The sequence below is a fragment of the Equus asinus genome, chromosome 15 (genome assembly GCF_041296235.1).
Source record: "Equus asinus isolate D_3611 breed Donkey chromosome 15, EquAss-T2T_v2, whole genome shotgun sequence".
NCBI classification, from domain to species: Eukaryota; Metazoa; Chordata; class Mammalia; order Perissodactyla; family Equidae; genus Equus; species Equus asinus.
This window is the reverse complement of record NC_091804.1, coordinates 7,089,793-7,105,160: the sequence shown is the minus strand read 5'-3', so window position 1 is coordinate 7,105,160 and position 15,368 is coordinate 7,089,793. Positions and strand designations below refer to the sequence as shown.

General features: G+C 39.1%; 1 protein-coding gene across 4 annotated transcripts in view; it reads left to right on the top strand.

The window, feature by feature from the left end:
• Positions 1-15,368, top strand: part of MGME1 (mitochondrial genome maintenance exonuclease 1) — a 16,037-nt gene extending 669 nt beyond the window's left edge. The window contains exons 2-6 of one of the 4 annotated variants that reach the window (XM_070485527.1): positions 1,169-1,475; positions 1,653-1,746; positions 5,185-5,404; positions 13,651-13,783; positions 14,180-15,356. In XM_070485527.1, coding sequence (XP_070341628.1) covers positions 1,233-1,475; positions 1,653-1,746; positions 5,185-5,404; positions 13,651-13,783; positions 14,180-14,341 — 852 coding nt within the window. In that variant the 5' untranslated portion in view covers positions 1,169-1,232 and the 3' untranslated portion in view covers positions 14,342-15,356. Of the gene's footprint in view, positions 1-71; positions 282-1,168; positions 1,747-5,184; positions 5,405-13,650; positions 13,784-14,179 lie in introns of those variants that run through there. The other 3 variants (XM_044748843.2, XM_044748841.2, XM_044748842.2) reach the window with 3 other exon arrangements.

Sequence of the window (15,368 nt, the reverse complement as noted above, 5' to 3'; positions counted from 1 at the left end):
TGTTCCCTGTCTCCCTCCCGATGCGTCCTGTCCTGCACGTTGAGTGTTGCGGCGCCTGCCCCAAGTTGTCTGCTCTTCGTCAGTTAAGCGCCAGTCCAGGGCCCGCGTGGTTGGGTTCGCGCGCTTGGCTGCGGGGCCCCGGGTTTCCCGGTTGGGATCCCGGGATCGGACATGGCGCCACTCGTCAGGCCCGGCTGTGGTGGCGTCCCACATGCTACAACTAGAAATGATGCGGGTCGGTGAGCTGAAGAGTCGAAAGAAAGATTTCTTGGACTCTCAAGGTCTGGCAGTAGTGCTCTTTTATTTAGAGAATAGTGTGGAATAGCACGGGGACAGGACCCATGGGCAGTCAGAGCTGCTGCTGCTGCTGCATGGGGACAGGACCCACTGGCAGGAGGAGCTGCTGCTGCCCCTGCAAACACGGGTTGAGAGTAGGGCTAAATTTAAGGTGTAGGTGTGTGAGTTATCTCTTTACAAGACAAAGGAAAGAATATGTAAAAAAGTCATTAAAATGGTATCAGTGCAGGTGGGGTCTTGTTATTAGGTGGTCTTATAACTTTTAGATAAGAATCAAACCGGATTAAGTAAATGGCAGAAGACACCACCTTAAATATTATCTTCAGCTAAAGACAAAGGAGAATGTTGAGGGGGGGTCACTTACTTGAGGTTACCAGACAGTAAACAACTTAAGTCCTTGCCTTCCCCAGGAAGCGTTTCCAGAGATAAGGTCATCCCCCTTTCCTCCTGGTGCAGAGAGTGCGACACCCCCCCACAGAGGGAGACTTCCTTCACAAATGCAAATGTCTCATCAGAGGGCAAGCAAATTCCACTCCTCAGAGCCTCCTCATCTGCATTTTTTTAAAAGTAACCAGCCTAAAATAATCCTCATCAGAAGGACCCACAGCTAGAATATACAACTGTGGGGGCGGGGGGGGGGGGCGCCTTGGGGAGAAGAAAAGAAAGAGTTTGGCGGTAGATGTTAGCTCAGAGCCGATCTTAAAAAACAATAAGCGCGGTCCTTCTGGTATTGCCCAGAGGCTGTCTTTGAAAGCGCTTTGCCCGGACATGTCGGGAAAGCTTACTGCATACGGTCTTCGTGTGCGGCCTTCACCTCTACGATTCGCGGGTGCAACACGTTTGGGATCTAACACCACTTTTCTCTTTCTAGGGACACGAATTAAAAAGACCCTCGGCGCTGAAGTGGGCTAGAGGGAAGTGAAAAGCATCTGGAGATGAAGGCCTTTCAGAGCCTCTGCAGGCGGCTGAGCCGCTCGCCCGGGTCTCCTGCAGAGCCAGCCCCGAGCGCGGCCTTCTCCGCTTCCTCGTGCTCGTGGGGCCGGAAGAAAACAGTGAATCCTTACGGAAACGTGGACCAAGGGAAGTACTCTGATTTAGTGCAGTCCGTCTTGTCGTCCAGAGCTCGCGCGCAGACTCCGGAATCCTTGTTCGAGGAAGACGCTCTCCTCTACGGGCCTGTGAGTAAGGGGAAGCCCCCAGAGCGCGGTGGGGAAGCGGGAGCGCCGCAGAGCTGGTTTCCTCTCTTCAGTCCGGAGAGGGGGCTGAGCCCACACGCCGCAAGTGATCCTGCAATCCCTTTGAAAATCCCTCTGCAAAGGACTGTGATTCCAAGTGTGACCCGCATCCTTCAGCAGACCATGACGTCGGAACAGCTGTTCTATTTGGAGAGGTGGAAACAGCGGATGATTCTGGAACTGGGAGAGGATGGCTTTGCAGAATATACTTCAAGTAATTACCTCAATCCTGGTTCCATATGATTTACTATGTTTTCTAGAGTATAGAACACCAGTGTCAAAAGAATGAGTTTTGGGTTTTTTTTAACTTTTAACTAGTGAGGAACTACTTTCGAATGACAATAATTAGCATTAAACAGCACTTTATGTGTATTAAGTCACTTAATCCTCATGACAACCTCATGAAGCATGGATGCTATCATCCCCCTTTCACAGATGAAACTGAAGCACAGAGATCAAGTTCTCTGACTAAATGATGTATAAGATTCATTTATTTTGTAACTACAAACTTAAGTATTAGAATTGCCTGTTTTCTTTGATTATGGAAAAGAGTCAATAGCCAGATGATAGAATTCTAGTTGTTTGCTAAGCATTCTGTTCAGAATCTAGTAAATACTGCCTTGCTCTACTGATCAGCATAGACTGACTTGTAAACAAGAAACCAGAACACATGATCTGTATCTAGATCTTGGTAAATTGAGATAATCAAATGCTCTTGATTAGGAACTGGGAATAAATAAACTTTAGCCTTCAACTCCTAACTTACTAACTTCTTAGACAAGTGAGAATAACTTCCTTAAAACAGATTCATTCAGGGGCAGGCCCCGTGGCCGAGTGGTTAAGTTCGTGCGCTCCGCTGCAGGCGGCCCAGTGTTTCGTTGTGTTCGAATCCTGGGCGAGGACATGGCACTGCTCATCAAACCACATTGAGGCAACGTCCCACATGCCACAACTAGAAGGATCCACAACGAAGAATATACAACTATGTACTGGGGGGTTTTGGGGAGAAAAAGGAAAAAAAATAAAATTTAAAAAAAAAACAGATTCATTCAAAAACAAGATGACAGAAAAACATTGGCGTTGGTGAATTAGCTCGTCCCTATCAGGATTATATAGTTGTCTTTTGTTAAAGTTGTTTTGCTGTGATCATCCCTTAACCTGTGCCTCCCAGAGAGCAGTGTCTGTACCCCTAGTGGTACACAAGCACTTTTATTTTTAATTTTAAGAGTAATGTACTTATTTTGAAGTATCTTTAGAAAAACTGTATGTGTGTGCATAACACATTAAACCTGGTCACATGTGTTTTAAAGAAAAAAACTGTATAGGTGGCAGGGCATCTGGATATGGCAAAAATGGTCAAGGCCCTAGCCCCTTATAACATTCCTCAGCTGTTTGGGGCAAGGAGTATATGCAGGGGTCTAACTGCCTTCTTAAGATAGTTAATTAGTGACAACCACCAAACTATTCTGTTTTCTAAACAAGCAACATGAAAAAAAATCTTTTAATGACAGCTTAAGTTTTTTCTCTGTACAACTAGATTTTAGAATGGACATTATTTCCCCATGAGAAATTCTTTTGATTTTCCTTAAACCAGGAATGTCACAGCTTGTGGGACTCTAAGAAACGTAAAGGCAGAAACCTGTTGGCACATGTGGGAACCTAGGTCTGTAGCTCTTCACCCAAAATAAAGAAATGGTGGCCCCTTTGATAAAGGAGAGGAGTTTCTGTTTGGAATATGAATTAGCCCCACTATCCCAGGCAGAGAGAAAACTATGGTTGTTTTCCAGAGTCAACTGTTGATCTAGATTACTACTCTGATGTGTTTCGCAGTTAACTCAGGATCAACCTTAAGAAACAGGCAGAATCATGGTTTGGTTTTTTTTTCCGTAAGGGGGCACTCACCTACAGATTAGTGTTGTGGCCCAAAAAAAGGAAGGAGAAGAAAGAAAGACAAAGAGCGTTTCATAACCTACAAAATTGATTAATGAGTCAGGAGTGGCAGTTTTAAAAATACTAGACTGATAGATTTTTTTTCTGCCTGGTCTTGCCAAAGTCCAGGGCATAGAGATGTGCCCAGTGCTGGCATTCTCAAACACTCGGTCAGCTTCCCAAGCATCAGTTTACCTCTTGGATATTGCTGAGGATAAGAAAGTGTTGATCATAGTGGAAAGGGCTGGGGTTTATTTTTGCAGTTTTTTGCTACACTGATTTTTAAATCCTAAAATATTATCCATCCTATCAGTTCTGTCAGTCAGAATATTGGAGATTCGTGATTTTTTTTAATGGACGTTATATACTGGGACTTGAAAACATTTTACCTTTCATTCCTTTAATTTATTGAGTGAATACTCTGACTTGATGGTATCTGCAAATCTTGAATCTTTTTAAATTTATTTTGACAAATTGAATCATTTTTAATGTTCTGAGCCTTACAATCTAAAGGATCCTGTAATCTAGATCCCCATGTCATTGCCTCTTATACATGAAGAATCCACCCAGGAGTTAAGTCTGCAGTGGGAGATGAGTTGTCTGTTTGCTTGGTAGTAATATGGTTTGATACTACCTCATTCGATGAGATTCTTTTCCTCGTTTTCTGTAGGTCTGTCTCCAAACAAATAGATTTCCTACTCTGTTTCTTTTCCTTTTTGTTTTTTTTAAAGGTTGGCACCTGAGCTAACAACTGTTGCCAGTCTTTTTTTTCTTCTTCTTTTTCTCCCCAAATCCCCCCAGTACATAGTTGTATATTCTAGTTGTGGTATGTGGGACGCCGCCTCAGCCTGGCCTAAGGGGCAGTGCCATGTCCGCTCCCAGGATCCGAACCTGCGACACCCTCAGCCGCCGAAGTGGAGCACATGAACTTAACCACTCGGCCACGGGGCTGACCCCCCTACTCTTTTTCTCTGTGTATCTAAATAATGGTCCCTGAGTTTGCCCCCCTCACTCTGCTGTGTGGTAGAGTGGAATGAACATAGACTGTGTGCCAGGCTGCCTGCCCAACTTTTTGCTTTTGGGCAAATTAACAGCACTGTCTAGCCCTCAAAAAGTGTATGAGCAGATAAATTCAGAACAGAGCAACTGTCTTAGGCTGTTTTAGCCCTAAAAAATAGTGCAGGGGAAGAATATCACAAGTTCCCTGTGCTCAAGTCCCACAAGATCTAATTTCTTGTTTTTAATTTGTAGGTGCCTCGATTTTCATTTCTTGCCAGTCACTAGGCCTCTTAGTAAAAGGATTCCCCCACCTATGTTCATCGTTAAGTTTTGGTTGTAAAAAGAAGTATAAACAAAAGTGCAATTCCCTAAATTTCTTTCTTAGAACCAGTTAACTTACTAAAATGGATACTTAAATTCACTGTACCATAAACTAGGTGGGATTCTATCGCACCCGGATCTTCAGTTCTGGTTTTGGCCTAATTCTACCAGAAATACTTTATTTTAATCCCTTTTATTTTCTAAACTATTCTAGTCCCTTTGGTTTTCAAAGTGCATTCCAAGGTTTCACAAGAGTTTGAAATGTGGTGTGTTAGGGGTTGATACTTAAAGGTAACTTTTATGTAATTTTTAGTTTTACTGTTCAGAGTTTTTTAGAGTATTTGTTTTTTAGTGCTAGCTTTGGTTTTGTTTGGTTTTCCTTTTCCCATGATTTTCCTTTCAGACATATTTTTACAAGGAAAACGATTCCATAAAGCCTTGGAAAGCATACTTTCACCCCAGGGAAACTTAAAAGAGAGTGATGAGAATCTCCTTGAGTCTGGCTACATCGAAAGTGTCCAGCATATTCTGAAAGATGTCAGTGGAGTGCGAGCTGTTGAAAGCGCTGTTCATCATGAGACCTTGAAGTATGTAGGTCTGCTGGACTGTGTGGCTGAGTATCAGTAAGTATTAGATTGTTTCCATCAAAGTGTAGAAGTGAGTGAATGCAGGGTGGGACAGATGGTGCCTGTCAAACACTACTTTTCCTCTTAACTCCTGCTTCAAGGTGCAGCCTCTGAAAGGTCAAAACCTATGTGATAAGTAACAGAATTGGGAACGGGGCTGGAGGTAAGGACAGATACAGGGTGAAGAGTCACGTAATCCTTGTAAATCTGTGTTCCAAAATCACAGTGTTTGGTGGAGAAAAGGTAGAATTTTTCAATATCTCTAGGATAGCCTGTTTTCCAACATGTTTCTTCTCAAAGCAAGGTACCAGCCATAAGACCCAATTTAATTCCTGCGCTTTCTTTCCTGTTGCCCTAAAAATAGCATCTTGATATGTTAGCCCTGAAAATCCATTCTTTTCCTGGCTTCCAGGCAGTGTTTGATATGGATAGGAACTTTAAGCTTACCAAAGCTTCCTACAGTTTTCTAATTGCTGCTGTGTTACTGTTTTTCCCACTTACTCCAAATTCCAAGGGTAGATATAACCTGTAGATACCCCTATTCCAAAAAGAGAATGTGAGCAATACAACAGAATTAGGGGGAAAGTCTGTGAGTTTAACCCTTGGAACTCTAGTTAAAATTTAAATTTTTAAAAAATTGACAGAATATTTATTAGTCTGGAAACTGTGTTTAGACTACCTAACAGTTTTCTGCCATAGGTACCTCATATCCAAGAAGAGCCATGTGTGCCTAGAAATTTCTATTTTTGGCTCCACTTTAGATTATCCAAGGGAGACATACAATCACTTATACCTAAGGCCTACAAGAAGTTACTGACACCCAACACTTTTCATAGGGATTATAAAATATGTCCACAGTACTGCTGTTTATTTGGTTTTTTTGCTCTTTAGGTTAAGAGCATTAACATTGAGAATATGAACATTGCACATTTTTGAAACTAAGGTTTTAGAAATTTAAAAAGAGTTTTTAATGGGTAATATATAGACTTGGTTAATTTAAGCTACTAGAAGTAAATCTCCCACCCCTACTCTTTAAAAAAAATATATTTTTAATGTGGTGAAATACACATGACGTAAAATTTACCATAAAATTCACCATTTTTAAGTATACAGTTCAGTGGTATTAAATACATTCATAATGTTGTCTAAGCATCACTATCCATCTCCAGGACACTTTTCATCTTATAAAACTGAAACTCTGTACCCATGAACTAGGAACCCCTTCTATTCCCCCCTACTTCCAGCGCCTGGCAACCTTTCATTCTACTTTCTGTTTCTATGAATTTGACTACTCTTAAGTACTTCATATAAGTGGAATGATACAGTATTTGTCTTTTTGTCACTGTCCTATTTCATTCAGCATAATGTCCTCAAGCTTCATCTATGTTGTAGCATATGTCAGAATTTTTTTTAGGCTCATTAATATTCCATCATATGTATGTACTGAATTTTGCTTATCTATTCATCCGTCAATGGCCACTTGGATTGTTTTCATGTTTTAGTCATGAATAATGCTATTATAAACCTGGGTATACAAATACCTCTTCAGGCTCTTGCTTTCAGTTTTTTTGGATGTATAGTCAAAAGTGGAATGGCTGGTTCATATGGTAATTCTATTTTTAAGTTGTTTAGGAACTGCCATACTATATTCCACAGGAGCTATACCATTTTATATTCCCACCAATGGTGTACAAGGGTTCCAATTTTTCCACATCTTTTTTTTTTTTTTTAAGATTTTATTTTTCCTTTTTCTCCCCAAAGTCCCTTGGTACATAGTTGTGTATTTTTAGTTGTGAATCCTTGTAGTTGTGGTGTGCAGGACGCCGCCTCAGCATGGCTTGATGAGTGGTGCCATGCCATGCCCAGGATCCGAACCAGCGAAACCCTGGGCCCTGAAGCAGAGCACGCAAACTTAACCACTCGGCCACTCCTTTTTAACACTTGTTATTTTCTGTTGCTTTGATAGTAGCCATCCTAATGGGTGTGAAGTGATATCTCATTGTAGTTTTGATTTGCATTTCCCTAATGATTAGTGGTGTTGAGCATCATTTCATGTGCTTATTGGCCATTTGTTGGAAAGACTGCCTTTTCGTGGGGCTGGCCCTATGGCCAGTGGTCAAGTTGGCGCACTCTGCTTCAACACGAGGGTTTACTTCAGGGCTCTCTATTTTGTTTCATTGGTCTATATGTCTGTCTTTATGCTACTATCACACTATTTTAATTACTGTAGCTTTGTAGTAAGTTTTGAAATCAGCAAGTGTGAATCCTCCAGCTTTGTTCTTTTTTAAGATTGTTTTGGCTATTTGGAGTTCCTTGAGATTCCATATGGATTTTAGGATGGGTTTTTCTGTTTTTGCAGAAAATGTCACTGGGATTGTCATAGTGATTGCATTAAATTTATAGATTGCTTTGGGTAGTATGAACATTGCAACAGTTAAATCTTCCAATTTATGTACATGGAATGTGTTTCCATTTCCATTTATTTATGTCTTTAATTTCTTTCAACAGTGATTTGTAGTTTTCATTGTAGGTGTCTTTCACTTCCTTGCTTAAGTTAATTCTCAAGTATTTTATTATTTTGATGGAATTATAAATGAAATTGTTTTTGTAATTTCCTTTTCAGGTTGCTTGATATTCATGTATAGAAATGAAGTTGATTTTCATGTGTTGACTTTATATCTTGCTACTTTTCTGGATTCATTTATTAGTTCTACCAGTTTTTTTTTTATTCTTTCGGGTTTTCAACATGTAAAATCATATCATGCGTGAACAGAGATAATTTTACTTCTTCCTTTCCAATTTGCATGTGTTTTATTTCTTTCTCTTGCCCAATTGCTCTGGCTAGAACATCTGGTACTCTGTTGAATAGAAGTGGCTTTGAAAGCAGACAGCCTTGCCTTGTTGCTGATCTTAGAAGAAAACCTTCCACTCTTTCACTATTGAGACTGATGTTCACTGTGGGTTTTTCATATATGGCTTTTATTTTGTTGAGGTAGTTTCTTTCTCTTCCTAGTTTGTTGAGTGTTTTTATCATTAAAGGGTATTTAATTTTGTTGAATGCTTTCTCTGCATCAATTGAGATAATTATGTAGTTTTCTTCATTCTATTAATATAGTATATTACATTGATTGATTTTTGTGTGTTGAACCATCCTTGCATTCCAGGAATAAATCCCACTTGGTCATAGTGTATAATCCTTTTAATATGCTGCTGAATTTGGCTTGCTAATATTTTGTTGAGGATTTTTGCATCAGTGTTCATAAGGGATGTTGCTCTGTGGTTTTATTTTCTTGTAGTGTCTTTGTCTGACTTTGGTATCAAGGTAATGCTGGATTCATAGAATGAGTTAGGAAGAGTTCCTTATTTTATGCCCTTTTTGGAAAAGTTTTAGAGGAGTTGATAATAGTTCTTCTTTGAATGTTTGATAGAATTCACCAGTAAAGCCATCAGGTTCAGGGCTTTCATTTGATTACTGATTCAATTTCCTTGCTAATTATGGATGTAGTCAGATATTCTATTTATTCCTGGTTTAGTCCTGGTAGGTTTTGTGTTTCTAGGAATTTGTCCATTTCATCTACGTTATCCACCTTTTTGGCATACAATTTTTCATGATATTCTCTTACCCTCTTTTTTTTAAAGATTTTATTTTTCTTTCTTCTCCCCAAAGCCCCCTGGTACATAGTTGTATATTTTTAGTTGTGGGTCCTTCTAGTTGTGGCATGTGGGACACTGCCCCAGCATGGTCTGATGAGCAGTGCTAGGTCCATGCCTAGGATCCAAACCGGCAAAACCCCGGGCTGCCCAAGCGGAGCACGCAAACTTAACCACTTGACCATGGGGCTGGGTACCCCCCAACCCCATACCTTTTGTTTTTTCTTCAGTAGAATCAGTAGTTTGTTCCAAATTCGTTTCTGATTTTCATAATTTGAATCTTCCCTCTTTTTTCTAAGTCAGTCCAGCTAAAGGTTTGTCAATTTTGTTGATCTTTTCAGAGAACCAACTTTTGGTTTCATTGGCTTTTCTGTTTTCTATTTATTTTGTCTCTGCTCTAATTTTTTTTATTTTCTTCCTTCTGCAATCTTTGGCTTTGCGTCTTCATTTTCTAGTTCCTTAAGTTATAAGGTTATGTTATTGATTTGATTCTTTCTTGTTTTTTAGTGTAAGCGTTTATAGCTATAAATTTCCTCCTTAACACTGCTTTCACTGTGTCCCATAAGTTTTGGTACATTGTGTGTTTCTTTTCATTTGTCTCTAAGTATTTTCTAATTTCCCTTGTGATTTCTGTTTTGGTTGTTTAAGAATGTGATTTCCACAGTTTTGTTATTTTCCAGTTTTACTTCTGTTATTGATTTCTAATTTCATCCCATTATGCAGAGAAGATACTTTGTATGATATCCATCTTTTTAATTTGTGGCCTAACGTATGGTTTGTCCTGGAAAATGTCCTATGTGCGCTTGAGAAGGTCTGCATCCTGTTATTGGGTAGTGTTCTGTATATGTCTAGTAGATCTAGTTAGTTTATGGCGTTGTTTGAAGTCTTCTGTTTCCTTACTTCTGTCTGGTTGTTCTATCCATTACTGAGAATGGTGTATTAAAGTCTCCAACTATTATTGTAGAACTATATTTCCCCCATCAATTTTGTCAATTTTTGCTTCATATATCTTGCGATCTGTTATTTGGTGCATAAATGTTCATGATTGTTCTATCTTCTTGCTGTGTTGAAACTTTTATTAATATAGGATGTCTTTCTTTGTCTCTTGTCACCTTTTTTGATTTAAAGTCTAATTTGTCTGCTATTAGAGCCACCCCTACTCTCTTTTGGTTACTGTTTGCGTGGAATATCTATTTATATCCTTTCACCTTCAATCTATTTGCATCTTTGGATATACAGTGAGTCTCTTGTGGAGAGCTTATGGTTGGATCATGTATTTTTATGCATTCTGCCAGTCTCTGTCTTTTGATTGGCAAGTTTAACCCATTTACATTTAAAGTAATTACTGATATAAGAAGGGACTTCTGTCATTTTTCTCTTTGTTTTCTGTATGCCTTATAGATTTTTTCTCTCGCATTTCCTGCATTTTACAGTGTTTTGTTCATTTTTTTGTAGTGAAATGTTTCAATTCCTTCCTCATTTTTTTTGTATATTCTATAGCTATTTTTCTTGTGATGACCACAAGAATTACATTTAACATGCTAGTTGTAACACTCTAATTTGAATTTATACCAGCTTAACTTCAATAACATTCACGAACTCTGCTCCTTCGATAGCTCCGTCCCCATCCCTTTCAGTTGTTGATGTCACAAAATTATGTGTTTATATATTATGTGCCCCAAAACATAAACTAATGATTTTTTAGATGCATTAGTTTCTTAAATTACGTAGAAAACAAATGGAAATACAAACCAAAGTTACATTAATACTAGCTTTTAGACTAACTTTTTAAAAGTATTACTCTTTTAAATCACATAGGAACAAAAAAGTGGAGTTACAAACCATTGTTCCAATAATACTAGCTTTTATAATTGCCCATGTATTTACCTTTATTGAGATTGTTGAGCATCTTTAAAACTAAAAAAGCCTTTGTCTAGGACATATGCTATCACGTTTTCAGGGACAGTTTCTGTTGATTTACTTTTTTCCTTTGAATGAGCCATGCTTTCCTGTTTCTTTGTATGCCTTGTGATTTTTTGTTGAAAACTGGACATTTGAATCTGATATTGTGGTAACACTGGAAATCATCGTCTCTCTGTACCCCCGAGGTTTGCTGGGTTTTGTATATTGTTTTGGGATTTTTATTGTAGGCTATCTCTGTGCCAGAAGTCAACCCTAAGGTGTAAACTTAAGATCTTCTCAGCTCTTTTCTGAGCCAGTGCCTTTCCCTGGACATGCACAGTCATTTTCTCATTCTCTCCAAATGTGCAGTTGCTTTTGGATGTGATAGTCTTTAGTGTTTGACTTCCAAAAGAGAAAAATGAAGTAGGGGCAGGGGGGTGAAATGGTGCCAGCCTTTTAAATCCCCTGGAAGTCACTTCAGCCAGAGGAAGAAGGGCTTGCAACAGTAGGGGGAGAGGCAACAAAAATGGCCATCCTCCTCTTTGTCTACACCTCTGTGGTCAGAAACAGTGATAGAGCACAGATCCCTGATATTTGGAGGACTGGATGCTTTTTGTCCATTCTGACTGCCATAAGCTGTGTGTAAGCTGCTCCAGGAATATGTGCGTAGCTGCTACCATGCTAAGAGCTAATATTGAACAAAATTAACCACAATTTACCATCCAAGCCCTAAATAGACTCTAGATTTCTGTAATAGACAGATTTCTAGTTTTTCACAGTTACGAACTGTAGCAATGAACATGTCTCTTTGTACACTATTGTGAGAGTTTCTCTAGGCAGGTGCCCAGGTTCATTTGTTTGTTTTGGTGGGTGACACGCAGTTTGGATAAATTCAATTGATCTGAAGTAGGTCTAGACATGAATACTTCTTAAATTTCCAGGCGCTTGTCACTTGAACCTAGGATATCAAACCATTGCTCTCTGCTACATACCTAAAAGGGAAATTGTGGGATCAAAGAGTATGTACATTTTAAATTATCACAGATATGAGTGTCCTTATTTTTGCACACCTTTAATAACACAATTTAATAATTTTAATAACATTGTATGTTGTAATTCCAGTCTGCATTTCATGTAAATTAGGTTGAGCATCTTCTCATTTGTTTAAGAGCTAATTGTGAACAGTCCTTTTGCAGTTTTAATTTGGGTTTATACTATTAAGATTTTTTTTCACATTATTAAGTTCTACAAGTTACTAGTGTGTTGCTAGAAACAGTGGTCCATGGCAGAACTCTTTATTTTAGAAATGTTTATTTTGATTTATTCAAGGAAGAGAACTGGGAATGCTAGTCCCTGGGGTTACTCAAGCCCTCTCTTCATTTGCATAGATTGTCAAACTTTGTGATATTACAAAACAATTATAAAAAAATTACCTCTAGATCTGCACTGTCCAGTAGAGTAGCGACTAGTCACATACAGCCATTAAGCACTTGAATGTGGCCAGTCCAAACTGAGGTATGCTGTAAATATACAAAGTAGATTTCAAGGACTTAGTACAAAAAAAGAACATAAAATATCCCTTTAAATACGTTTTTATATTGATTATATGTTGAAGTGATAATATTTTGGATGTGTTGGGCTAAATAAAATATTAAAACTTCACCTGTTTCTTTTTCATTTTTTTTTTTGATGTGGCTACTAGAAATTTAAAATTACATGTAGCTCGCATTTTATTTCTTTTAGACAGTGCTACTCTAGACTGATATTCACTTGCATAAGTTGTAACTCTAAAGTTATGGTGACAGGTAGGTAACTTACATACTTTGTACAAAATCTCCCTCTAAACTGCTAATTTTGAAATTGAAGTCATGAAAAGCAGATTGAATAGATAGAGCCCTTTGAGAGTCACTAGTTATTAGTCCACTCGCCCTATGATCGTTTTGATATCTGCAGTTGGGAAGTATAAAATCCCACCAGGATGGGGGGAGTGGGAAGGAATGCACTGGTAATTTGACTTAAAAAAGTGGCAGGAATTTTATTTTCCCAATATCCCTAACAGTAAGACTCCCTACCCTGTGTGTAAACTTTTAGGGCATGCACCAGGTCTCCTTATTTGTATTTCTGCATATAGGTGATGACTATTAAATGCTGATGGATGTGAACCCCAGCTTTGGTTTCTGAGCAAGAGAATTTCTGAGGCTCCATGATGTATAGTCCTTCATGATAGGAACTTTGCTACTCGTCTGTTGTGGTTCATTCTGATAGACATTTGAAGCAAAATCAACTAAGATAATGAGAAATGTAGTTTCTGTTCCCCTGTCAGCTGTTAAAGGAAAGGAGGCTGTGGAGAGCCAAAGGAATTTCGACAAAGTTTAGAAACTTGAACTTCGGAAAAGTTGTTTCCCAGCACTCCCATGTGTGCCTGCACCTGAAGCTCTCATCAGTGCACTTCAGGAAACATTTTCTGTCACACCCCTGACAGGCTCATTACTGACCTGACTAAAGGGCTCACAGGAAAGAGAACATCACACCTTTCTAGTCCTAAGGAGTAAAGCTCAGGGGAGCTGTGTTTTTGGATCGTGGAGAATAGAAGCAACAGTCATTGGGTGACAGGTAGTAAACCATGTAAGAATAGGGTTAACCTCAGTTTGAATTATTATGTACAAAGACTTCCTTTGGTTTCTCTTTAGGGGCAAGCTGTGTGTGATTGATTGGAAGACATCAGAGAAACCAAAACCTTTTATCCGAAATACATTTGACAACCCACTGCAAGTTGTGGCATACGTTGGTGCCATAAACCATGATGCCAACTATAGCTTTCAGGTCAGGACACTGAGCCTCTACTTACTTAAAGCTTTGCTGAATGATTTTTTATAGCTACTTAACTCCTTATAACTTCTGCTCTGTTTGTATCCTACTGCTTAATCTGTTCCTTCTCCTTCTACCACTTTAAAAAGTCCTTCCCCCCTCCTCTTCCTGGGCTTCTTGTTGTTGTTAATAGTTCCTTAGTGATCACAGTCCATTCTTCAATGTCTTAATTGTCGTCTTTGTGTTCTTATGTGCCCTAGTGCCATCTTTCATCAACCTATCGTATAAACTGAGTTAGGAGATTTTACTATAGATTGTTTTGTTCTGAGTTTGCCCTGGAGTAAGAAGAAAATGAATCTGAACTCTGGTCTTACTGTAGAAATACTGTAATTGCCCTGTGTTTCTTCCTAGGTTCAGTGTGGCTTAATTGTAGTGGCCTACAAAGATGGATCCCCTGCCCACCCACATTTCATGGATGCTGAGCTCTGTTCCCAGTACTGGGCAAAGTGGCTTCTTCGACTAGAAGAATATACAAAGAAGGAAAAGAAGCAGAATAGTCAGAAACCAGATTAGGGTCAGGATGCTGTTTGAGAACATTCAGCCCTTTCCTACAGTTTGGGAAGGTATATCACTGTTTACTGTGATCTAAAAATGGACATGCTACAGGATCTGAGCGCTACATTAACATAAGCAGAAGTATTAATTTGTTGAAATTTCTTGCATCCAAAAGGACTGAAAAGCCAAAGAAGTTTAGATTTAAAGAGCTGGACTTCAGCACATAAAAGACCAACTGTGTTACCTCTGACTGTTATTTACCTGAAGAAAGAGCAAGCAGGATTAGCACAGTGTTGGTGGCTCTTGGACTTCCCTGTAGACTTTTCTGGGTCCTGGGCAGGACGCCCAGTGTCTGATTGAGATTGGAGGGCAGTGAGGCTTGGTGTGCCAAGCATTTCCCCAGGGTATGCCAGGAGGGAAGGGGCCATGCACCCCCAGGGTGTATGTGGAGGGAGAACTCCCATCAGCCAATATTACTGCCAGTGCAGTTTCATAAAACTTGTTTTATATATTGGGGCTTTCTATCTACTTCATTTGGGGAAAAAAATTTCATTTAACATTTTTGAAAAATAAGTGTGTGATTCCTTAGACTCAAGTAAACATTGCTGTCTGGAAAGATGGAGCCTATTTACCATGTCATTGGCAGTATCCCATGGCACACCACCAAATAACCCCCAGAAGTAGCCAGACTCCAATCTGAGAATCGTAATTGTACGTATCTTAGTAGCCATATTCTGGCTTGAGTCAATGAATCATGTACCTAGAGAAAATGTATCATTTGTAGACTTTTTCAACTATGGAAGACAACAAAATCTAATAATTTTTTGTACGTTTGATAAGTAATAAAAATTATTAGTTGTTACTGGGTTTGGAAAACTTAAATACCTACCATGGCCATGTGGGGGGAGTCCCTGTTTTATGGAGTAGGTTAGCATTTTAGTTACAGTTGCTGTCTTAAAAAAGTTGGGTGCTGCAATTACTTTTTTCTTTCATTAGCCATTATAAGAAATAAAATATAAGATGTGAGTAAAGTAATAAGGCTTTG